We start from the raw sequence: 24,529 nt of genomic DNA on the forward strand, positions 1-24,529 counted from the left end.
ATGCACTTAACTATGAACCAGCAAGTTACAAATGGGACATCAGCAGCTCATTATGAATTGGGTGTTGTTAACTGTCTGATATGTTAAAACCATAAAGTTGGGCATACCTGCATCATTTCATCATCAAATGGAAGTGGTATACATCAGATTGGGTTCAGACATGTCTTAAAGCACAAGTAAGGCGCATGTTGCATGAACAAGTAGCCCAGAGGCCATGGCCCATACTCCTGCAAGGCTCAGCTTCATGGGCATGTGACATGGGTATTCTCACAGAGCCTATGTTCAGATGGACCCCACTTTGAATGTGAACTGGTACAGCCACTCTGGAAAACTGTGTGGAGATTCCTCAAAGAGTTAAAAATAGAGCTATCCTACGACCCAGCAATTTCACTACTGGGGATTTACACCAAAGATACAGATGCAGTGAAACACTGGAACACCTGCATCCCAATGTTCATAGCAGCAATGTTCACAATAGCCAAACTGTGGAAGGAGCCTCGGTGTCCATCGAAAGATGATTGGATAAAGAAGATGTGGTTTATGTATACAATGGAATATTCCTCAGCCATTAGAAATGACAAATACTCACCATTTGCTTCAACATGGATGGAACTGGAGGGTATTATGCTGAGTGAAGTAAGTCAATCGGAGAAGGACAATCATATGGTTTCACTCATATGGGGAATATAAAAAATAGTGAAAGGGATTATAGGGGACCGGAGAGAAAATGAGTGGGGAAAATTAGAGAGGGTGACAAAACATGAGAGACTCCTAACTCTGGGAAACGAACAAGGGGTGGTGGAAGGGGAGGTGGGTGGGGGGATAGGATAACTGGGTGACAGGCACTGAGGAGGGCACTTGATGGGATGAGCACTGGGTGTTATACTATATGTTGGCAAACCAAACTCCAATTAAAAAAATACATTAAAAAACCAAGTGGACCCCACATTTGGTTTTATGTTCCGCTGTCACCGTCTTGAAATTCTTAATAATTTTTGAATAAGGGAACCTTCATTTTCATTTTGTTCTGGGCTCCACGAATTGTGTAGCCAGTCCTGCTCTTGCTTTATTGCCTCCTCTGTCTTAACGTGCATCTATGATTGCATGGGGAGTTTTCAATGACCAGCTGACTGAAGAAGAAAAAATTCAAACTTGGTTTATATATGATTCTTGCAAGATGCTGACATCACCTGAAAATGGATGGCTACTAAGCTGTAGCTCCACTCCAGAGTGTCCCTGAAGGATGATGATGAAAAAAATATCCTTTCAGTGTATGGAGTTATTCATCTTTCCTGGAAGAAGAGATTGCCAAAAATTGAGATCTGTAGTGATTCATGCAGAGTGGATAATGGTTTGGCTGGATGGTCAGGGACTTGACAAACTTGACAAGGAGGCCTGGGAAAGAGGTATATGAATTGGCTGCTCTGATGGGCACACAATGTAAAGATATTTGTATCTTTGCTCACCAAAGAATAACCTCAGTAGAGGAGGAATTTAATAATCTGACAGAAAATATGTCTCATCAGGTGGCCTTCTTCCCCAGCTACCTTTCCTTGACCCATTGGCTTGTGAATAATGTGGCCATGGTGGTAGGAATGGAGGTTAAGTATGGACGCAGCAGCACAGACTTCCCTTTACCAGGGCTGATCTGACTATAGCCACTGCTGAGTGCCTAATATGGCAATAGCAGAAACCAACAATGAGCACTTGACAGTGTACTATTTCTTGTGGGGACTCAGCCAGCCACCAGTTCAATTGTAACAGACTGCTTCCATCATGGAAGGAGGTAGCACTTTCTTCTTATGGGAGTAGTTTCCTTGGATATAGATTTGCCTTTCCTACCCATAATACTTCTGCCAAAACCACTCTGTGGAATTACAAATTGCCTTGTTCATTGTCGTGGTATTCAATAAAGTATTGTTTCTGATCAAGGAAATCGTTTCACAGCCAATGAAGTATAGTAATGAGCTCATGCTCATGGAGTTTCCTGATCTTACTCTGTTCTCCATCACCCTGAAACAACCGACCTGATAAAATAATGAAATGTCCTTTTGAAGACATAGTAATGGCATCATCCGGATGACAATACCTTGCAGAGATGGGGTAGTGTTCTACAGGATGAGGATTCTATTCTAAATCAGTGACCAATATACAGTTGACCCTCGAACAACATAGGGATTAATGGTGCCGATCCCCACATGGTTAAAATCTGTATATGACTTTTGGCTTCCCCAGACTTGACTACTAATAGCCTACTGTTGACTGGAAGCCTTATCAATAACATAAATAGTTGATTAGAACATATTTTGTATGTTATGTGCTAATTATGCACTGTATTCTTACAATAAAGTAAGCTAGAGAAAAGAAAATGTCATTACGAAAATTGTAAGGAAGAGAAAAATATATTTACAGTACTATCCGGTATTTACTGAAAAAAAAAAATCCATACATGAGTGGATCTGTGAAGTTCAAAACATGTTGTTCAAGGGTCAACTGTATAGTGCTTTTTCTCACATAGTCAAGATTCATGGGTTCTTGAAATAAGGAATGGAAACACGACTGTGTTCTCTCACTATTAGCACTAGTGACCTCACTAGTGAAACTTTTGCTTTTTGTCCCTACATATTTGGACTCTTCTTGTCTGGAGGCCTTAGTTCCAAAAGAAAAATACATTTACCATGGCAATGATTCTATTAAACTAGAAATTGAGACTGCCTCATGACCTCTTTAAGCTCCTCAAGCTAGAGAATCAATAGGTAAAGAAGGACTATTGTGCTAGCTAAGTGATATACCACCTTATCAAGGGGAAATTTGTTGCTACTACACAATGGGGGTAAGGAGAGATATACGCATATGTCTGGAATGCAGGAGACCCCCTGGGGGCATCTCTTAGTTCTCCTCTGACAAAAATCAATGGTAAACTACTGCAACCAAGTACAGGTTGTACTGCTAGTGGTCCAGACCCTTTAACAATAAAGGTTGGGTCACTCCCATCAGGTTGGAAATCTTGGCTTCCTGAAAATGCTTATTGAGGGCAAAGGGAATGTTGAATGAGTAGTAATAAAAGATAGTTACAAATACCATATACAACCACATGACCTGTTGCAGAAATGAGGACTATAACACAGTAGTAGTTCCCCTTATCTGTGACTTTGACTTCTGCAGTTTCAGTTACCCATGGTCAACTACCGACTAGAAGCAAATGATCCTCCTGATGTATCATCAGAAGGTAGCCTAACGCTACATCACAATGCCTATGTCATTCACCTCACTTCTTCTCAACGTGTAGGCATTCTATCATCACGCATGATCACAAGAAGGTTGAGTGCAGTATAATGAGATACTTTGAGAGAGAGAGACCACATTTATATAACCTTTATTACAGTATATTATTGTAATTACTCTATTTTATTAGTAGTTATTGTTAATCTCTTACTGTACTCAACTTATAAATAACTTTATCACAGGTATGTATGTATAGGAAAAGACATGGCATATATAGAATTTGGTACCATCTGAGGTTCAGGCATCCATTGGTGGCCTTGGAACATATTCACTAAGAGCTACAGTTATTTCTTCCTTATTCTATGAATATATTAACTTATTTTTCTCCTTTTCTTCCCCTCTCCCATTTATTTACACCTAACATTAGACAATAGTAGTAGTTAGCTTGATATCTCAGTCTTTAAGTTACAAGATAGCCCCAGATGAACTTGACTCAGAAGAGGAATGAGCATCACCTAAAGACAAATAAAAGAACTCTGTATCTTCTTTTACAGAGAAAATTACTGTGTTTTTGGTGATAGATGAAATAGTTGCATTATGAGGCAAAGAGTGATCTTGCTATTGTCTATTTGGATGTTAAACGTGATTGAAAAAATATGTCTGGATGCCAAGTTGTCATGGGGTAGACTGTAGCGGCATTGTATTATGTCAACTAACTTGGACCTATGTTTCCCAGAATTCTCTTCTCTGCATGCTTCCAGGTTAAGTTTGGCCACAAGATAAATTTTCATAAGATTTGAAAGGTAGAAGTGAAACTGCAATCATTTTGTTATGCTCTGAAGGTTGTTGTAGGGCAGATGCTGTTGCACTCAAGTGCCTTGTGATTGATATCCTGGCTCATCTTGTTGGTGAGAGGTAGAAGCTAGGCACCCAGTTCTATCATCTCCCACTGGATACCCTCCTTCCTTCTCTTAATCCTAAACTAGGTACATGTGAAGCTGGGTGGTAAAGGTGATAGCTTATACTGTGGGATCTTTGGGTCATTAAGAACAGAGGTGGTGAACTATAGACATGGTTTTAGTCTGCTTTTCCAAATTCCAGCTGAACCTTAGTTTCCCCAGTTGACATCCATCCTCCCTTTACAATTTCTAGCTCTGCTGACTTTGGGCCCAATATAATAATAGAAGTAATAGTCTTAGATAGATTGCATGACCATCCTCCAAACTAGGTCTCATTCCTATAATACATTTCTTTCTTTCTTTCTTTTTTTTTTTTTACATTTTTTAAATTTAAATTCAATTTGCCGGGATCCCTGGGTAGCTCAGCAGTTTAGCACCTGCCTTCAGCCCAGGGCATGATCCTGGAGTCCTGGGATCAAGTCCCACGTCAGTCTCCCTGCATGGAGCCTGCTTCTCCCTCTGCCTGTGTCTCTGCCTCTCTCTCTCTCTGTCCCTCTCTCTGTGTGTCTCTCATGAATAAATAAATCTTTAAAAAAATAAAAAATAAATAAATTCAATTTTGCCAACATATAATACCCAGTGCTCATCCCATCAAGTGCCCTCCACATTGCCCATCACTCAGTTACCCCATCCCCTCACCCACCTCCCCTTCTGCAGCCCTTCGTTTCCCAGAGTTAGGAGTCTCTCATGGTTTGTATATTTCTTATTCTATATCATGCATAGTGTGGTTCATCTTCCCTGAGTGAACCCTGACTCATACGCCTAGACCAATATAGTCCTCCCTCAAAATCCTTTTCTATTCATTATCTACTTAATCTTAGGTAGATATTACTATTGTCATTTTGAAGATAAGAAATTTGAAATCAGAGAGGTTAAGTAATATTCCTGAAGCTACATAGCTATTAAATAGCCAAGCTAGGACTCCATGCCAGGTCTAAGCCTGAGTTCAAAATTCTTCTGTTTCCCAAACACTTTGAATCTGTAATTCTTTATACAGCTGACTTTGTGTTCTGTCCCTCTGTTTCTGATCCTTGTAGCACCAGAGGTGAAACTAAAAACTAGTTTTCATGAAGGTGATCATGAAATCAACTTTACTTTTGTCTCTTTCTACCCTTTCACATCTGCAACATGGAGATGGGTGTGTCTTTTTCTGGCTGCCAGAAAAACTCTCAGGCCTAGTGACGATTCTCTTCATTCGTAGGCAATAGAACATTCTACAAACATGTTAGAGAGTAAAATACCATTTCTGCATATTAATTGGCAATTCTCATTTATATTTAGAGTAAGACTCTCTCTCCTTCTCTGACCCCCCTCTACCCATCTCCTCCCACTTATGTGCCATCTAACTGGCACATAGGAAAAAAAGATGTGGTTACTATGCTTCTCTCACTGTAGCCTGAGATCTCCTGCTTGTCCCTCCAGGGTTAGAGCTGGGGAGGGAAGAGAGGCAGGAAAGCCATTTTGTTTTTTAATTTTATATTATTTTAATTTTTAAAGATTTATTTATTTATTTATTCATGAGAGGCACACACAAAGAGAGAGGCAAAGACAAGGCAGAGAGAGAAGCAGGCTCCTTATAGGGAGCCCAGTGTGGGACTTGATCCTGGATCCTGGGATCACGCCCTAAGCCGAAGACAGACACTCAACCGCTGAGCCACCCAGGCGTCCCTTGTTTGTTTTTTTAAAACAGTTTTGCGTATCATAGTTTATATACCATAAACTTCATCTGTTATAAGTATATAACTCAATGATTTTTAGTATATATAGAGAGATGTGCCACCACCATAATTTCAACTTTGTTAGAACATTTCCATTACTCCAAAAAGTGTTCTTGACCATACTTGCAGTTAAGCCCTATTCCTTCTCCCAGGCCAAAGCAACCACTGATCTGCCACCTTCATAAATTTGCCTTTTCTGGATACGGAATCATATACTATGTGCTATTTTATATCTGTATTCTTTCACTTACCATTAATTTTTGATGTTTATCGGTATCATTATATGAATCAGAAATCTGTTCATTTTATTACTGAATAGAATCCTATTGGATGGCTATATTATTCACTCACCAGGTGATGAATATTTGGATTATTTACAGTGTTTGGCCATTATGAACAATGCTGTCATGAAAATTCACCTATATGACTTTGTGGATATATCTTTTTATTCTAGTGAGTTTGATCCTAGAAAAGGAATTTTTGAGTCCAATGGTAAGTTTATATTTAAGTTTTTTTTAAAGATTTTATTTATTTATTCATTCATGAGAGATAGGGAGAGAAAGAGAGGCAGAGACACAGGCAGAGGGAAAAGCAGGCTCCCTACAGGGTGCCCGACATGGGACTCGATCCCCAAACTGGGATCATGCCCTGGGCGGAAGGCAGGAGCTCAACCACTGAGCCACCCAGGGATCCCTATATTTAAGTTTTTAAGAAACTGCTGACTGTCTTCCAAAGAGGCTGCATCATTTTTCATTCCTATTAGCAATGTTTGATGAGTACAGTCTCTTCACAGCCTCACAAAGTTCTTTATTTTAATACCATTATAGTCAACATAGAGTGTTAAACTAGTTTTGGGTGTACAATATAGTGTGTTGTCTGTCTTTTTAATCCTAGCCAGTCTTGTGGATGTATAGAGGTATCTCACTGTGGTTTTGATTCTCATTTCTCTAATGACCAGTGATGTGGAGTACCTCTTCATGTACTATTAGCTATCTGTATAACTCCTCTCCTAAAATGTCTATTCAAATCTTTTGTCCATTTTAAAATTGGATTATTAGTCTTTTTCTTATTGAGTTATAAAATTTACTTATATTTTTAGATATAACTCCTTTATCAGATATAGGATTCACAAGTATTTTCTCCATATATGATTTGTCTTTTCATTCCCATAGTGTCTTTTGAAATATGAAACTTGAAAAGTTTGATGTGAAGTCCAATTTGTCACTTTTTTTCTCCTATGGATTATGCTTTTAATGTTGTATTTGAGGACTCTTCGCTAAACCTAAGGTCACAAAGGTCTTCTCCTATTTTTACTCTAAGTAGTTCTACAGTTTTAGTTCTTTAAGTCAATGATTCAAATCAATTTTTTTCCTGTATATTTCCAATTGCTTAGCACCATTGGTTGAAAAAATATGCTTTTCCTATTGAATTGTTGGAAATCAATTGTATAGAAATGTAAAGTGTTATTTTTGGATGTTCAGTTCCATCCCGTTGATCTATAATATAGATCGTATGTAGATTCTATATGCCCATTCTTCTGCCAACACCATGCTGTCTTGATTATTGTAGATTTATAGTAGGTTTTGAAGTCAGGTAATGTAAATGTTCCAACTTTGTTCTTCTTTCTCTTTTTTTTTGTATATTTTTTTATTGGAGTTTAATTTGCCAACATATAGTATAACACCCAGTGCTCATCCTGTCAAGTGCCCCCCTCAGTGCCTGTCACCCAGTCACCCCAACCCACTGCCCACCTCCCTTCCACTACCCCTTGTTTGTTTCCCAGAGTTAGGTGTCTCTCATGTTCTATCACCCTCTCTGATATTTCTCGCTCATTTTCTCTCCTTTCCCCTATAATCCCTTTCACTATTTTTTATATTTCCTGAATGAATGAAACCATAAAATGTTTGTCCTTCTCTGATTGACTTACTTCACTCAGCATAATACCCTCCAGTCCCATCCACATTGAAGCAAATGGTGGGTTTTTGTCATTTCTAATGGCTGAGTAATATTCCATTGTATATATAGATCACATCTTCTTGACCCATTCATCTTTCGATGGACACCGAGGCTCCTTCCACAGTTTGGCTATTATGGACATTGCTGCTATAAACATTGGGGTGCAGGTGTCCTGCCGTTTCACTGCATCTGTATCTTTGGGGTAAATCTCCAGCAGTGTAACTACTGGGTCATAGGGCAGTTCTATGTTTAACTCTTTGAGGAACCTCCACTCAGTTTTCCAGAGTGGCTGTACTGTTCACATTCCCACCAACAATGCAAGAGGGTTCCCCTTTCTCCACATCCTCTTCAACATTTGTTGTTTCCTGTCTTGTTAATTTTCACCATTCTCACTGGTGTGAGGTGGTATCTCATTGTGGTTTTGATTTGTATTTCCCTGATGGCAAGTGATGCGGAGCATTTTCACATGTGCTTGTTGGCTGTGGCTATGTCTTCCTTGGTGAAATTTCTGTTCATGTCTTTTGCCCATTTCATGATTGGATTTTTTGTTTCTTTGCTGATGGACTTTCTTCAGAGAGTTGGAACAAATCATCTTAAGATTTGTGTGGAATCAGAAAAGACCCCGAATAGCCAGGGGAATATTGAAAAAGAAAACCAGAGGTAGGGGCATCACAATGCCTGATTTCAGGTTGTACTACAAAGCTGTGATCATCAAGACAGTGTGGTACTGGCACAAAAACAGACACATAGATCAATGAAACAAAATAGAGAACCCAGAAATGGGCCCTCAATTCTATGGTCAACTAATATTTGGCAAAGCAGGAAAGACTATCCACTGGGAAAAAGACAGTCTCTTCAATAAATGGTGCTGGGAAAATTGGACAGCCATATGCAGAAGAATGAAACTAGACCACTCTCTTTCACCATACACAAAGATAAACTCAAAATGGATGAAAGTTCTAAATGTGAGACAAGAATCCATCAAAATCCTAGAGGAGAACACAGGCAACACCCTTTTTGAACTTGGCCACAGCAACTTCTTGCAAGATACATCTATGAAGGCAAGGGAAACAAAAGCAAAAGTGAATTATTGGGACTTAATCAAGATAAAAAGCTTCTGCACAGCAAAAAAAAAACAGTCAACAAAACTAAAAGACAACCTACAGAATGGGAGAAGATATTTGCAAATGACATATCAGATAAAGGGCTAGTTTCCAAGATCTATAAAGAACTTGTTCTTCATTTTCAATTTTGTTTCATTTATTCTAGTTCCTTTGCATTCTATACGAATTTTAAGATAAGCCTGCCAATGTTTTTTTTTTTTGCCAAAAACAAACAAATACACAAACTTTGGTTAGATTTTGATAGGAGTGCATTGAATCTATACATCAATCTTGAGAGAAGTACCATTTAATAATATTGAATCTTCCAGTCCATGAACACTTAGAAGTAGAGGAGTCTACCCTATTTGTGGCTTCACTTTCCATGGTTTCAGTTACCCATGGTCTCTTGCAGTCTTGAAGCAGATGGTCCTCCTTCTGACATACTGTCAATAGTAGCCTAATCCTACATTACAATACCTATATCATTCCCCTCATTTCATCACACCATGTAGACATTTTATCATCTCACACCACCACGAGAAGGGTGAATACAGTACAATTGATATTTTGAAAGAGAAACCACATTCATGTAACTTTTATTACAGTATATAGTTACAGTTGTTCTATTTTATTATTAGTTGTTGTTAATCTCTTACTGTGTTTAATTTATAAATTAAACTTAATCCTGGGCATGCATATTTAGGAAAAAAAACATACTATTTATAGGGTTTAGTACTATTTGTAGTTTTAGGCACCCACTAGGGTCTTGGAACATATCTCCTGCTGATAAGGGGGGTACTACAGTATGTTGTTTGATTTCCAAATACTTGGGGACTTCCCAGATTTCTTTTTGTTGTTGTTTCATAATGTAATTCCTCTGTGGTAAGATATCATACTTTGTATGATTCAATCCTTTCAAATTTATTGAAACTTATTTTGCCCAATGTATAGTCTTTGCTGAAGAATGTTCCAGGTGTGCTAAACAGAAAGGGTATTAGAGAGGAAGATACTTCCTAATGATAAATTGGTTACCCAATGGCTGCAGATTATCAGGCACACTTGAAATATTCTTCAGAAAAGACCATATACTAAGTCATAAAACAAGGATCAATGCATTAAAAAATATTGAAATTGCACTAAATATGGCATTTGACCACAAAGGAATTCGATTGTAGTACCAAAGTAGACTTTAATACACACACACATACATGCACATATATACCAGATGTTAATTATGTCAAGTTGGTTGATAGAGCTTTCAAGTCTTCTATATCCTTGCTAATATACTGTTTAGTATTTGATCACAGTTATTATTGAATTTTCTATTTCTTCTTTCAATTCTGCACTTTTTACTTTGTGACTTTTGAGTTCCCTTTTTTTGTATCTTTCTGATATATTGACTATTTTATCATTATGAAATATTCTTTGCCTATAATACTATTTCTGGTTTTGAGAAATGTATTTCCTTTTTAAAATATTTTATTTATTTATTTATGATAGTCACACAGAGAGAGAGAGAGAGAGGCAGAGACACAGGCAGAGGGAGAAGCAGGCTCCATGCAGGGAGCCTGACGTGGGATTTGATCCAGGGTCTCCAGGATCACGCCCTGGGCCAAAGGCAGGCGCTAAACCACTGCACCACCCAGGGATCCCGAGAAGTGTATTTCCTGACAATAATATTGCCACTCCAGATTTTTTGTGGAGGCTATTCGCACAGTATACTGTTTTTCCAAACTCTTACTTTCAACTTGTTTGTGTCTTTGACTCTAAGATGCTTTTCTTTCAGATAGCACACAGGTGATTCTACCGGTTCATTCACATGTACTTATGTTTATGGTTGGATTTACATGGACTGTTTTGCTATTCTTTTCTGTTTGAAACAAACAGCGTTTTTTGTGTGTTTTTAAGGAGTTTCATTTTAATTTCTTTTTGTTTTAACTATGTTTTGGGGATTATTTTGCCTAACATTTTGAAGAATATTTTTGCTAGATTTAGAATTTACTAGTTAAGAATGTTTTTCTTTCAGGGACTCCTGGGTGGCTCAGTGGTTGAGCGTCTGCCTTTGGCTCAGGTCATGATCTCAGGGTCCTGGGATTGAGTCCCACATCAGGCTCTCTGTGGGGAGCCTGCTTCTCTCTCTGCTTGTGTCTCTGCCTCTCTTTGTGTGTCTCTCATGAATAAATAAATAAAATCTTTTTTTTTTTAAAGAATATTTTTCTTTCAAGCATTTGAATATATCATTTTACTTTCTTCTGGCTCCACTGTTTCAGATGAGAAGATAGCCATTATCCTATTGATACTCCTTGCATATAATGTATCTTTTTCCCCTAATTCTTTCAAGATTTTCTCTTTTTCTTGTTTTTTTTTTTAAGGATCTGACTGTGATATGTCTAGGTCTGAATTCCTTTGTGTTTATTCCACTTAGAGTTTTTAAGCCTCTTAGATCAGTAGCTTAAGTAGATCAGTAGGTTATCATTAAATTTTGGAACATTTATGCCACCATATATTCAAATTTTAGGGGATCTATTTCTATCTCTTCTCTCCTGGGACTTCCATTATATGCATATTGGCATAGTTGATGTTCCATAGATCTCTGAGGCTCTTCTTTAGTTTTTCCCTCTTTTCTTCAGATTGGTCATTAAAAATTTTTTTTTAAATTTTACTTATTTTTTTAAGAGGGGGGAGGGACAGAGCAAGAGGGAGAGAGAGAATCTTAGGCAGGCTCCACATCCAGCATGGAGCCCAACTCGGGGCTCAATCTCACAACCCTGAGATCATGACCTTAGCGAAAATCAAGAGTTGGATGCTTAACTGACTGAGCCACCCAGGTACCCCCTCCTTACTAATTTCTATTCATCTATCTTAAAGTTCACTGATTCTTTCTTTTATCATCTTGAATCTCCTACTGAACCTTACAGTGGATTTTTCACTTTAGTTGTATTTTTTAAATCCAGAATTTTCATCTGGTTCTATTTTTTTAAAAAGATTTTATTTATTCATGAAAGACAGAGAGAGAGAGAGAGAGAGAGAGAGAGAGAGGCAGAGACACAGGCAGAGGGAGAAGCAGGCCATGCAAGGAGCCCGATGTGGGACTTGATCCCGGGACTCCAGAATCATGCCCTGGGCTGAAGGCAGGTGCTAAACTGCTGAGCCACCCAGGAATCCCCTGGTTCTTTTTAAAACTATGATATCTACATCCTGATTAAAAATCCCTGTTTGTGGGGCACCTGGGTGGCTCAGTGGTTGAGCATCTGCCTTCAGCTCAGGTTATGATCCTGGGGTCCTGGGATCAAATCCCACATCAGACTCCCTGTGGGAGGTCTGTCTGTGTCTCTCCCTCTCTGTGTGTGTCTCTCATGAATAAATAAATAAAATCTTAAAAAAAATCCCTATTTGTTCATTCATTGTTTTCACTCTTTCTTTTAATTCTTTAGAGATGGCTTTCTTCAGTTCTTTAGACATATTTAGAACACCTACTTTTAAGTCTTTGCTAAATCAAGCATTTGAAGACATTTAAACAATTTCTATCAACTGCTTTTCCTTCTTGCATATGGGCTACATTTTACTATTTCTTTGTGTGGCTTGTAAATTCTTTTGTTGAAAATTAGACATTTTAGATGACTTTTTGTAGTAACTTCGGATTCTTATCCCTTCCCCTCACACTAAAAGTTGCTGTAGCTGTTATATTTTTTTTGTTTGTTTTGTAATCTGCCTTGGCTAAATGTGTGAAACCTGCAGTATATGGACACTGATTTTTCTGCTCAGTTTTGTTTTTTGAATATTCTTACTTCTATTTATAAAACTGGCTCCCAAATGTCACCCTTGTGTCTTCTTAGTGGTCAGTAAGTGATTTAACATAGCCTCAAACAGAGCTTCAAAGATTCCCATTATTCTTACTTAAAGTTCATCATTTTTTGAAGGATAAACACCTCTCAGATTGTCATATGCCTTTAGTTGATTTTCAGAGTGCTGAAATGATTATTTTTGTCAATTTAATCCAGATTTATAGTTGCTTTGGGGGGATAAGGTATGCTAATCTCCTTACTCAGCCATGGTTGGAAGTCCCTCCTTTCACAGAGAAGTTTTTACTTGACTGGGATAGTTGTAAAATGGCTTGAATTGAAATTGAATATATCAGATTATTTTTCCTGTGAGCCCTTGGGTGGATTCTTCAGAAATTACTCATTTGGGCCCCTGCAACTCCTATGATATGGGCTGTGCATTTTCTTCCTTCATCTGCTTCTCTCCCACTAGTTTGGTTTTCCAATGGTCCATTCCACATCAACTCTTGATACTGGGGCCCCATAATTCTTCCAGGTAGTTCTCTTTGATAAGATCTAAAAAGGGCTCCTGGCTCACTTTCTCTCCCATGTGGCCTGCATATGGTCATCATCAGGAAACATGTATTAATCCATGTCCTAGCAATCTCAAAGAGTGCCAGCCTTCCCAATAAAGCAACTGCTCTCCTTTGATCCACCACGAAATCAATTCATCATCTGTCTCTTGCCCTCTAGATTTCCAGGCTGGAGTCCAACACTATCCACAATTCTTTGCTTTGGGAAGCACTTAGTGAGGTCCTTGACTCATCACCCTCAAGCTGTTCTCATTGTGGGGGTAAAGGGAAGGAATTCTAGTACAGGTCTCTCAAGGAAATCCTCCTCATAATATTCTTTCTCAATTCCACACTTCTAATTCTTTTAATAGGAAGGGGTTTTTGGAGGCATAAAACCAGTACCCAGATATTTCCTTTTGAAAATCTGCTTCTCACTCTGAAACATTATTTTAGAATTTCTTATCTATTGCATCTTGCTGCCTCATTAAAAATTCCAATTCAGCATCCTGTTACACTTGTGTTTATTTTTAGAAATTTCTTATGGTCCTCTTCAGACTAAACAGTGTTTCTTAAAGTTATGGACTGCTCACAGATGTTATGTGAAAAATGGGTCCTATGAGGAAATAACTTCAGGGAATTGTGCTAAGCAAAGATAGGCAGATCTCTTTTTCTGCAGGCCTTCTCAGAATGTTCAATATGCTAATGCACATTGTATAATTCCAAGGCAGGTGGGGCTTATAGAATACATAGTTTTTATGAAATGTATTTGACCATGAGGAACCCTCCCTCTACCTTTTTGGCAAGCCTTTTAAAGGGGTTAGCATTCTGTAGAGCACATTTTGGAAATATTGTCTTGAAAGGTACCAGTAAAAAGGGAAGATATTTTCTTCTTCATCCAGAGAATTCCCCTAAGGCAGGAAATGTGTTACTGCCTTTTACCTCCTGCTAATCACAACAATTCTGAAAGTTTTGTGCTTTTTTTTTTTTTTAACCTGAAAGTAGTAGATCTGGAATGCAAGGTCTCTACACTAGTCTAAATCCTTATTGATGGGAACTCCATCTTGTTCATCTTTGCATCTCCAAGGCTTACCACAGCGCTTGGCACCTAACTGGAGTGAATGAATGAATAGCATTAGAGGAGGATTTCTCCTCCTCCTTGTCCTCTGGCTCCTTATCTTTCTTCTTCTCCCCCTTCTTTCTCTCCTCTTCCTTCCCTTCCTCCTGCTTCTTCTTTTTCCTCTTCTTCAAACAAAGTAAGAAAAAGTCTTCCCACCAGAGTCCCAAACCACATCTATACAGCAACCAAATACACCTATTGGGTGTCTATGAAACTCTCCAGTGTGTGAAAACCTGTGCTTCTGCATATTTACAGGAGAATTCATTAAGTGTGCAAATGTCCTGTGCTCTTTCCAAGGGCAACCGGGTGGGTTTTATCTTTCTTTCTATCTGTGTGTCTGATTGTGTACACACAGCTGAAAAGACGAGTTACTGAGAAGTTTCCAAAAGAAATGAATGGGATAAACCAGATTGCCAAGTTACTGAGTGGTAATTAAAAACAGACTCCTAACATCATCACTTTGCCATTTTTAAGATATTTTCCTTTAAAAGACAAAACCAGCGAATGATGAAACATGTCATGCTTCTCCTGAAGTCCCTTAGTCTTACACCAGTCCCTGCTCAGTTGTACACACATATATATGCCAGCCCAGAGCCACACATGCTTGAAGAATGTAAGCAGTCTCAAATTATTTTTCAATGGAGAAAAGTATGTGTGTGTGTGTGTGTGTGTGTGTGTATGTGTGTGTGTGTTACCCATCCTCACCCTCAGTAGAGATCAGTGGGAAGATTCCTTTCTTTCACATTTCAAAATAAAACTTTATCCTGAAACTAAGTGAAATACTTGGCCCTGAGCATTATTTTTCACAGGGGTTGAGCTACTGAAAATGGGACTAGAATGAGAGTTTGTATGCTGCATTGTGAGTGTGCAAGTATTCTGACTCCAGAAATAACATGAGCAGCTGTGTCTACTAGCAAGCATGGCCTTCCCCGGCCTGGGGACCTTAGGCTCTGATCACACATTGTCTGGGGTGGGGGTGGGGGAGGAATCCCACCTGGGTCCCTGTCCACTCAAGTGCTCTATACACTGTGTGATATTCCATCCTACGTCTGGCCAGGTGCAGAGCCTCACTGGCTCTGCTGAGGGGGGGCACATACCAGATTAGACACACGCGTGGCCTGCCTCACCGTGGGGGTGGAGGGCCGCCGCCACAATGTCCAGGATTGTGTGTCTTGTGGTTAAACACTTAGGGTTTTGACGTAGGCAAAGGCAGCAGAGCCGACCCTCAAAGCCGCTGCAAACAACCTGAGAAGGCTTCTCAAAAAATGCAGTCCTGCGCCTCGGAAGGAGACAGCTTTTATGGGGCAATTTTCCAATTGCTGCCTATTTGGTGTGGTCATGTCTGATCCCGAGGAAGTTTCTTAACTCTGGGCAAAGATGTTTGCAGAGAACTGGATACCAGGAACCTGGTGAATTGTACATTAATGTTAAGTGCATTCTCGGCGTTAAGAAACACAGAAGCTGTGTGTGTTGGAGGGGGGTGGGGTGGGAAATGGGAAAGGACAAAGAGAAGGACAAGCATGCAAAAATAATGGTCATCTGTACAGTACAAACATTCTGTAATTCAATTCTCACTTTGCACCATGGAGTTGATCCTCCTGTTAATCTGTATTTTTCAGAGAAGCCAAATGATGCTCTTACTCAACTGTAAAAGCCAGAGCTGGGATTAGAAATTAGATTTTCCTGATACCGTATTTGGAGGCTTTTCTACTATACCACAATGAGGACCTAAACCATCCTCGAGCAGTTTATGTCCTACTGATCCTTTCCAGGAAGAAAGTTTGGTAGCTCTGGACTTTTTCTCTCTTTAGTTGTATCTTTGGATGTTACTGTCTGAAAATAGAATGCCGGGAGGCCTGTTCTAAACAATGGAGATTGCATCTCTTATTATAAGTGAGAGAAGTGGGATGGGGACTGTGATCAAAATGCCTGATGTGTGATATGTCCCTGCTGAACTGGGTCCAGTTTAGAACAAGCTTCTTCCACCTTCTAGGCATCAACAGTGCCCTTGATGCAGAGTTTGACACGTTCCTGAGCAGAGCTTGGGGGTCAGTGGGGCAATTCTGACAGCTTATGTGGTAGGATCAGAGAAACATCACAAATCAGTGATCCTTTCCTTCCCTGTCTCAGAAAAACTCATTGGAGTAGGGACTTTCAATCTGCTTTGCCTTATTTCAACAATCCTCTGGGATGCAAAGATCTTTGTCCCATGTTGTTGATGAGGAACATTTTACTAGGGTTCTCCAGAGAAACAAAACCAACAGGATGTGTGTGTGTGTGTGTGTGTGTGTGTGTGTGTGTAGATGGGTAGATAGGTTTATTTTAAGGAATTGGCTCATTCAACTCTGGAGGGTTGAGAAGTACAGAATCTGACGGGGGAGGCTGGCAGGCTGGAGATCTGGGGAAGCTTTGCAGTCCAGGTCTGAAGGCCATCTGCTGGAAGAATTCGGGAGATTAATTTTTGTTCTATTACTGCCTTCCACTGATTGGATGAGGCCCACCCACATTATGGAGGTTCCCTAATTTAATTATTAATCTGGACCTAAAACATCTTTAGAGAACGTCTGGAATAATGGTTGACCAAATATCTGGGCATTGTGGCTGAGCCAAGTTAACACATAAAATTAACTACCACAAACACGAAGCTTCAGTGAGTTACCTGCCATCCTGAGATCACACAGCACTGAAAAGCAAAGCTGGAGATTTAATCAAAGTCTCTGATTCTTTTTTTTTTTAAAGATTTTATTTATTCATGAGAGATACAGTGAGAGAGAGAGGCAGAGACACAGGCAGAGGGAGAAGCAGGCTGCATGCAATGCAGGGAGCCCAACGTGGGACTCCATCCCAGGTCTCCAGGTCTCCAGGATCCAGCCCTGGACTGAAGGTGGCGCTAAACCGCTGAGCCACCGGGGCTGCAGAAAGTCTCTGATTCTAATGAGTTCTCTTCATGATCTTTTTTTTTTTTTTTTAAGATTGTATTTGTTTATTCATGAGAGACACAGAGAGAGGCAGAAACACAGGCAGAGGGAGAAGCAGGCTCCCTGTGGGGAGCCCGATGTGGGACTCAATCCCAGGACCCCGAGATCACAACCTGAGCCAAAGACAGGTGTTCAACCACTGAGTCACCCGGGCACCCCTTTTCGTGACCTTCTATAGCCCATGTCAGCAAGTCAAGGAAAAAAGGCATGTTATCCATAGAGAGCCTTATCTTGTTTAGATAGCATATTCACTGGCTTCTCATTCATTCTCCAAAAGGTCTTTGCTAAGTGCTGCGAAGGTCCATGCAGTATAGACCGGGAGCGAGCAAGGAGGGAACTTTGTGAAGCCTACTTCTCCCCATGAATAGACTGAGCCTTGGAAGTACGTGGTCGACTCTGGAACCTGGGACAAGTTTGGTGAACTATTTGAGGATCTCTCAGTGAAGAGGTAGACTTTTCTAGGTGAGAAGTGTGGTGTACAGTCTCACTGTGTGTTCAGGGAACCTGCCTGGTTAAATCAGCTGATGACTGATGGGTAAAACAGGTGGGGCTCCCTCCCTGGCTCTCTTGAAAATAGGAGATGCCTAAGTACCTTAGAAATCTAGGGACACCTGGGTGGCTCAGCAGTTGAGCCTCTGCCTTTGGCTCAGGTTGTGATCCCGGGGTCCTGGGATCCAGTCCCACGTCGGGCTCCCTGCAGGGAGCCTGCTTCTCCCTCTGCCTGTGTCTCTGCCTCTCTCTTTCTCTCTCTGTGTGTCTCTCATGAATAAATAAATAAAATTAAAAAAAAAAAAAAAGAACTCTATGGGTTGGGGAGGGAGGGTGGGTGGAGTGTGAATCACATGACCTTGGAAAGGCCCCTGCTACCTTCTGGACTCCTCAGGGCTTACCAGCCTCAAAAACAGCTCCTTAGTCTGAAATCCACATGTTTTATGAGCTTCTGTGGCTCCTTTTCCCAACAGAACCCGAGTAAGCTCACCTGGACAGGCATAGACTCCCTTCTCCTATTACACAGCCTCACTTCCCGCATTCCCAGCCACCACTGCTAAGTGTCTGGACCTGTCCTACCTCATCTTTAATTCCTTCCTTTCTCTTGCTTTGCCTGGAATGAGTTAATGAGGATGTTGTAAAAGGAGTTAATTCTAAAAGAAGTTAATGAGGATATTCTATTTCTCCTTGGGTCTGCTGCTTCATTTCTATTTGGACTGCTGCTGCTAATTTCTATGAATTACACTACATCTCCTTGTGACTGTGGACAATTAGATTGGCCTGTGGCATGATTTTCAAGGGAGAATGGTCCCATCATAGTTCCTGATACCAGGAATGAGTCAGTCCTAAACGTCTCTTACGCCTTAGTAACTTTCCTGTGTCTTTTTTAACAACAATGATAATTAAAAATACATACCATTTATTGAATCACGGCCACATGCTGGGCAATATGACAATCAATAGTTGGAAAAGTGGGGACCAAAGTTGGGAGGAAAATGGTGGTTGGCATAGACATTTGGTTGCAGAGACAACGGTTGACTTTCTCCCAAGAGCTCATGGTGGAACTCACAAGAAAAGATGAAACCAGAGGACAGCCTACAACTCTCGGGAGAAGGAGAGCTACCGACAGATCCCGCAGGAATGTTAACATCTAAGTAAAGGAATAACCAGGAAGAGAAACCACACAAGGAAGTTGAAGTGATGGGAAGATGTCCCTGAGAGAGAGGAGCCTCAAGAAAAGGGTGGCATAAGCATTTTAAAGGATGTGGGAATGAAGATGGATAAGACTGATTCATACAAAAGGTCATTGCCTTTAGAAAGAGCAATTGCAGGGATTCAGAGCAGGATGTCAGAGAGTAGCTGGGAGTTGAGGGGCATCTGAAGACACAGTGGCCTGGACTTAATTCCCAAGTGGACTGTGACACTTTCCAGTTCCAGAATTTACTTGCGAACTGCTTCATCTGGTTGAAGTAAGTAAAATTCACATCAGCTTAGTAGGAATAAGGATTGTTCTTTGGGGCACCTGGGTGGCTCAGTCAGTTAAGCATCTGCCTTCAGCTCAGGTCATGATCCCGGGGTTCTGGGATGAGCCCCACTGTGTTGGGCCCTCTGTTCAGTGGGGAGTCTGCTTCTCCCTCTCCCTCTGCTCCTCCCCTTCTCTCTGCTCATACTCCCTCTCCCTCTCCAATAAACAAATAAACAAAAATCTTAAAAAAAAAAAAAAGGATTCTTCATCAGACTTTGTTGTGTTATTAAAAATGTAGAAATTCCAAAGACTTGGAGTCAGAGGAACTAGGTTCGCATTCAAGGTAGCTTATTCACTGACTATGTATCTTGGGCAGGACATTTATCAGATCTGGCTTCTCTTATATAAAAAAATGGAGGTTATAGTGATAGCTCCCCAGTTGTAAGGTTCAGAAGAGATATATGTGAATAGGCTTTGAAAACTATAAAGAATTATGCCAGTGCAGAGTTTCATGCTAAAAATAATCATCATACCTATAAGCTAGTGCTCAGGAATTGTCCCAGTATTATGTTATATCTTGGTGAGTTGATTGGGATGTATGAGGTAAGATTATATTTGGCTGTAAGCAACAGAAGACTCAACTATAATAATTTAAGCATGTATGAGTTTATTTTTCTCACCTAACAAGAAGTCAGAGGAAAGCACACTCTGATGTCATCCGGGGTTTTAACTCCTTCTTTCTTCCTGTCCACCATCTTCAAGTGCGTGGCTTTTGTTCCCTAGGTTACAGGATGGCTGCTGTGTCTCCAGGCATCATATCCACATCCCAAAAGAGGAGAAATGGTTGAAGGGCATGCTATCTGAATTTGACCTTTCCGTAAAGAGTTTTTCTGGAAGCTGACTCTTGCCTTCCGCATGACAACCTCACTGGCCAGAGCTGGGTTTCTTAGTTATCTCTAGCTACCAGAGTCTGGGGCAGAGAGTATTGCAGACTTCTGGTTTCTTTAGTTGAGGAAGGCAAGGGAGAAGGGGCCTATCAATGGCTTTGGAAGCCAATTTTTAATGTCTACTATAGAGCAGAGCTCATCTTGCCAGTGGAGCCTTGATGTGAGGAAGGGGATGGAGGGAGGTGGCAGTGTGTATTATACTCTGGAGGGCAAACTGACAGTGACCAAAGAGCAGGGCTGTGGGCCCTCTGCGGCTTGGACCAGAACATTTTGGCTGTCCCCCATCAAGAGGCTCAGCCCCAAGACTTGGCTCCTTCTGGCAATCAGCCTTTACCAGCTCCTGCCAAAGGGGTAAACACATTCCAACTCCTTGAATCCCTGCTGCACTGTAACAGTGGTTAAGGCATCCCCCCACCTACCCCATCTGGGCTAATGGAAAGTTCACCAGAGTGGTGTTTTCTTAGTGATGCTTTGCGGTTATCCGTGCTCCTTCGCATTAACGAGGAGTCGAATACCTACACATTTCTGTTATCGAACTACACAAGCAATTTGCACAATCATGTGTATCACGTTTGTGTTTATCCTCCAGTCCTTGGGAAGCACGAAGGATAAAGCATTATAACTTGTTTTCTCCATTCTTGAAAGACAGTCCCTAAGCCAAGCCGTCTTTTAAAGCCCTGTTAGCTGGGTGGAGGGACCACTGGAACCTGGTCCTAAACACCTAGAAAACTCTGCAAGGGTCACCACCTAGTGTGGGCACCCTCTGCCTGCACACTCCTGGGATGGGGTGGTGGCGTACACAGATCACTACTCACCCTGAGGATGGTGCCAGTTATGGAGGACAGGGTTGCTCTTGACTGAGGTGACTTCCCGTGGGGGCAAGGAGATGGATCACAATCACATTCAAGGAAAAAAAAAAAAAAAAAGAATTAAAAGCGAGTTTTAAAAGTATGAATAAGAGCTATTGTAAATGGCTCAAAGTCTGTATATAAGCAGTGAAGTAAGATGAATTGACTGGCATTGAGTTGGAAAAGCCATACAGAGGCAGGGAGTGTGGAACGTAATTTAATAAAAATAAACTTTTTTTTTTTTTTGTACATACACGCTCCCAAAGAAGAAATGGAAAAGTTGTTAGGGTGTGGACCGGGGCTTCTAATTAGCTGTTGTGGTGTGCCTGATTTATCTGTGTCCTTGTGCTAGCGCCTTCCCTCCCTGGCCTTCTGGTCCCCCCCGCCCCCCGGGGGGGGCACTCGGGGGAATGAGAGGCATCCCCCTGGCATGTGCCCCCCGCAGCCGGCTCAGCCCAGGTCTTGTCACCCCTCCCCGGGCAGGGCAGGGCAGGGCAGGGGGTGGGGTGGGGGCGGAGGGGGCAGGAGGCCGCTGCCCAGGTCGCCACCCTCGCCTCCTTGACCTCCCCTGCTTCCCAGTCGGGGGAGCCCCCAGAAGGGAAGGCTCCCTGCAGAGGCTGGAAACAGCTCGGCTCATTGTCCGCCTCGCCCGGCCCCGCCCCGCCCCGCTCCGCTCCTTTCGGTCTGAAAGTGTGAAAATTACAAATCCCAAGGAGCTGCAATCAGAACTCTACCTAGGGAAGGTCCAGAGTGGCCCTGCCATAAATATCCCGCTCCGAGACGCCTGACGTCAGAGCGGGGCGGGCGGGCGGGGAGCGGCGGGAGCGGAGCCCGGGGCGCCCGGAGGAGGCTGCGCGGGCGGCGGCGGGAGCGGCGGGAGCGGCGGGAGCGGGCGGCGGGGCTGCGGGAGCGGCGGCCGCGCCTGGGCCTCGGAGTAAGTGCGCGGGGCGCGGGGCGCGGGGCGCGGGGCCGGGCGGGGCGAGGCGGGGCGGGGCGGGGCGCGGAGCCCGCTGCCGGCACCTCCGCGCCTCTGTCCGCTCCGCTCGCTGCCCGGCCCGGCGCCGACCGGGGACCGCGGGGCGGCCGCTCCGCAGCCTGCCTGGTGTGTGGCTGCCGCGAGTCTGCAGGAGCCGCCGGGACGCACGGGGCTCCGGGGGCCCGGGTGCGGGTCTGTGCGCGTCCGGGTGTGATCTGCGTGGGTCTGGCTGTTTTGGCACATCTGGACACAGGAAATGTCTTTGGAAAACTTAGGGGAAAAACAATATTTTTTGGGGGGGTGGCTTTGAAATCTGATTCCTTGTTGTCACAAGTGGACTGAACCTAGCCGGTCCCCCCCCCCCCCCCCACCCCCACCAACTCCCTCCACCACTAACTACCACCAGACTGACAACGTTTTGGTGGTGGCTTTTCTCCCCCGGCTCGGCTCAGTCTTGTGCCTTCACTCGGACGATTTAACTCTTCCCCTGCCCCGGCTCCCACTTGCAAGCTTGGCCTCCGGCCAGCGGGCAGGGCACAGGGACAGGAGGTTCTTGCGCTCCGCCGGCCGCAGGGGGACCTTGGGCAGGGAAGGAGCATCCCGGAAAGAGGGGCCTGGCTCTGGGGGACCTTAGCACCTGCGGCAGCCGCCCAGCCTCCTGCTGTGGCCCTGACATCGCCAGGCAACGGGACTTTGGCTTAACTGAGGAAGGAAAGATCCAGTCTGGAGGCAGGTAATTGGAAGGAGGAGGAGGAGGAGGAGGAGGAGGAGGAGGAGGAGGAGGAGGAGGAGGAGGAGGCGGCGGCGGCCGGGGCACCGCGAGGCCCTGTCCAGTCCTGCCCCGGGGACTGGGAGGGATGCGTCCGCCGCCTGTGCCCGCTGCGAGGGCCGGCCCGGGGCCCGGGAGCGCCGCGGTGCCCCAAACAAGATGCAGGGTCCTAACATAAAGAGACGGTCTGAACCGTGGGGTGGAGGAAGGGGGGTGGTGGGGGAGAGGGAGAGAGATTTTTATCAAAATTGAACACAGATTGCTGAGGTCTGGGCTTGATTTAACTCTTTTCTCTCTGCCTTGGCCACTTTTCCACAGCTCTGGGGTGGATTTGCCAAAGTTCCTGGGGAAGGTAGGAAGGAAAGTTATGCCTCTCCAGGAACCGGTCCCTGGAGGTTTTCCTTGAAAACTACATGGGAATGCAAGCAACTTACCATCTTTCAATAGCTGAGTTTTGCCTTTGCCCTTCTTCCGGGTTTGGTGTCAGTTTCTTGGATTTCTCTGAAAAGTGGGCTGTTGGAGGGAATGGACTTTCCCTAGGAATCGGCCAGGGATTGTGCTCTGGGACTAGGGGGCAGGGGGCGCTGGCTGTGTGGATCTGCTGGCCCTGGGGGCGCCCAGGCACGGTGCTGGATGTCAGGAGCGGGGGCCAAGACCCAGGGACCACAGGGAGAGAGAGAGAGGGAGCCCTTTCCGCTTTGCCCTAGCTGGGTCTCTGCTTTTGTATTTTGCAATGGAGCCAACCTACAATGTTTGGGTGGGAGGAGGATTGCTGGACTCTCCCTGTGTCCTAGAAAAGTGAGGGAATGAAGGGACAGGGAGGAAATATGGGTATTAAAAAAAAACGGACCAACAGGAAGTTTGAGATTTGGGATGGATTTTAGAAATTATACAAATTGACCCCTTAGGGAAGTGCCGTAAGGGACTGAGCAGACAACAGTGTCAGAAAGACTCACTGCAGAAGTTATGTCTTCAATGTAAATGTTCTGAAGAGGAGGGAAAGCATCCCCAGGGCAGTGTAAACAAAGTGCGTGTAAACAGGGGTCCCTGGATACGGGGCAGGACGCACGTGCAGCCGCATGTTTATGCCTTCGTGACTGTGCGGGGATGGTCCTGGCCTCAGGCACGAAAGCACAAACAGCCCACTTCTCCTCTGTGCTGGGAGCTGGGCTGCCTCCCTTTTCTTCCTTTACAAAAAACAACTGTGCTATTATTGTCCGGCTGCCTGTTCCTTGCCTGCTCTGGCTCCTCACTCCCAAGTTTGCAGAGCTTTGCCTCCAGATCCCCAGGATGCTGAGTGAATACTCGTGCCCCCATCAGGACAGAAAGAGGAGAGAAACTTTTGCTGGGCCTTAGAACTCAGAAGAAAGTCAGGAGTTCAGGAAGCAGGAGTTGGAGAGGGCAGGACCCGTAAGAAGGCCTGCGAGTGTGTTTTCTTTTGGTGCGTGTGGGGGAGGTTGAAAGCCTACTGCTCTCTGTGGGAACATGTTTTCTCCCCAGTCTGCTTCCCCAACCCCTCTCTCCCACCCTCAGACTTTTCGAAACTAAACAGGTTAAACTCTGCCCCTCACGGAAGAGCCCCGATCCAGGGGTAAAAAAGAGGGCGAGCCTCCGTGCAGGTGGTCCGGAGGCTACAAAGATAATTG

The 24,529-nt window shown here is 43.1% G+C and overlaps 2 protein-coding genes and 1 long non-coding RNA gene across 6 annotated transcripts in view; 2 read left to right on the forward strand and 1 right to left on the reverse strand.

Annotated features, from left to right (window-relative positions):
• LOC118350370 (protein SREK1IP1-like) overlaps nucleotides 1-17,837 on the forward strand; it is a 66,996-nt gene extending 49,159 nt beyond the window's left edge. Inside the window, exon 5 of the mRNA XM_049092080.1 lies at nucleotides 17,667-17,837. Within this exon, the coding sequence (XP_048948037.1) occupies nucleotides 17,667-17,703 (37 nt within the window). The 3' untranslated portion in view covers nucleotides 17,704-17,837. The remainder of the gene's footprint in view (nucleotides 1-17,666) is intronic.
• Nucleotides 17,838-19,993: 2,156 nt separating this feature from the next.
• LOC125752205 (uncharacterized) lies at nucleotides 19,994-23,616 on the reverse strand. The gene is made up of 2 exons (XR_007401127.1): nucleotides 23,318-23,616; nucleotides 19,994-21,156 (listed from the first exon to the last, which is right to left on the reverse strand). It is a non-coding gene; the product is annotated as an uncharacterized LOC125752205 (long non-coding RNA).
• Nucleotides 21,997-24,529, forward strand: part of DAAM2 (dishevelled associated activator of morphogenesis 2) — a 122,166-nt gene continuing 119,633 nt past the window's right edge. Inside the window, exon 1 of one of the 4 annotated variants that reach the window (XM_049092071.1) lies at nucleotides 21,997-22,072. The gene's annotated coding sequence lies outside the window, so the exon portion shown is untranslated. Of the gene's footprint in view, nucleotides 22,073-22,539; nucleotides 22,848-24,529 lie in introns of those variants that run through there. The other 3 variants (XM_049092073.1, XM_049092070.1, XM_049092072.1) reach the window with 3 other exon arrangements.

Source organism: Canis lupus, chromosome 12 (genome assembly GCF_003254725.2).
Source record: "Canis lupus dingo isolate Sandy chromosome 12, ASM325472v2, whole genome shotgun sequence".
Classification (NCBI taxonomy): Eukaryota; Metazoa; Chordata; class Mammalia; order Carnivora; family Canidae; genus Canis; species Canis lupus.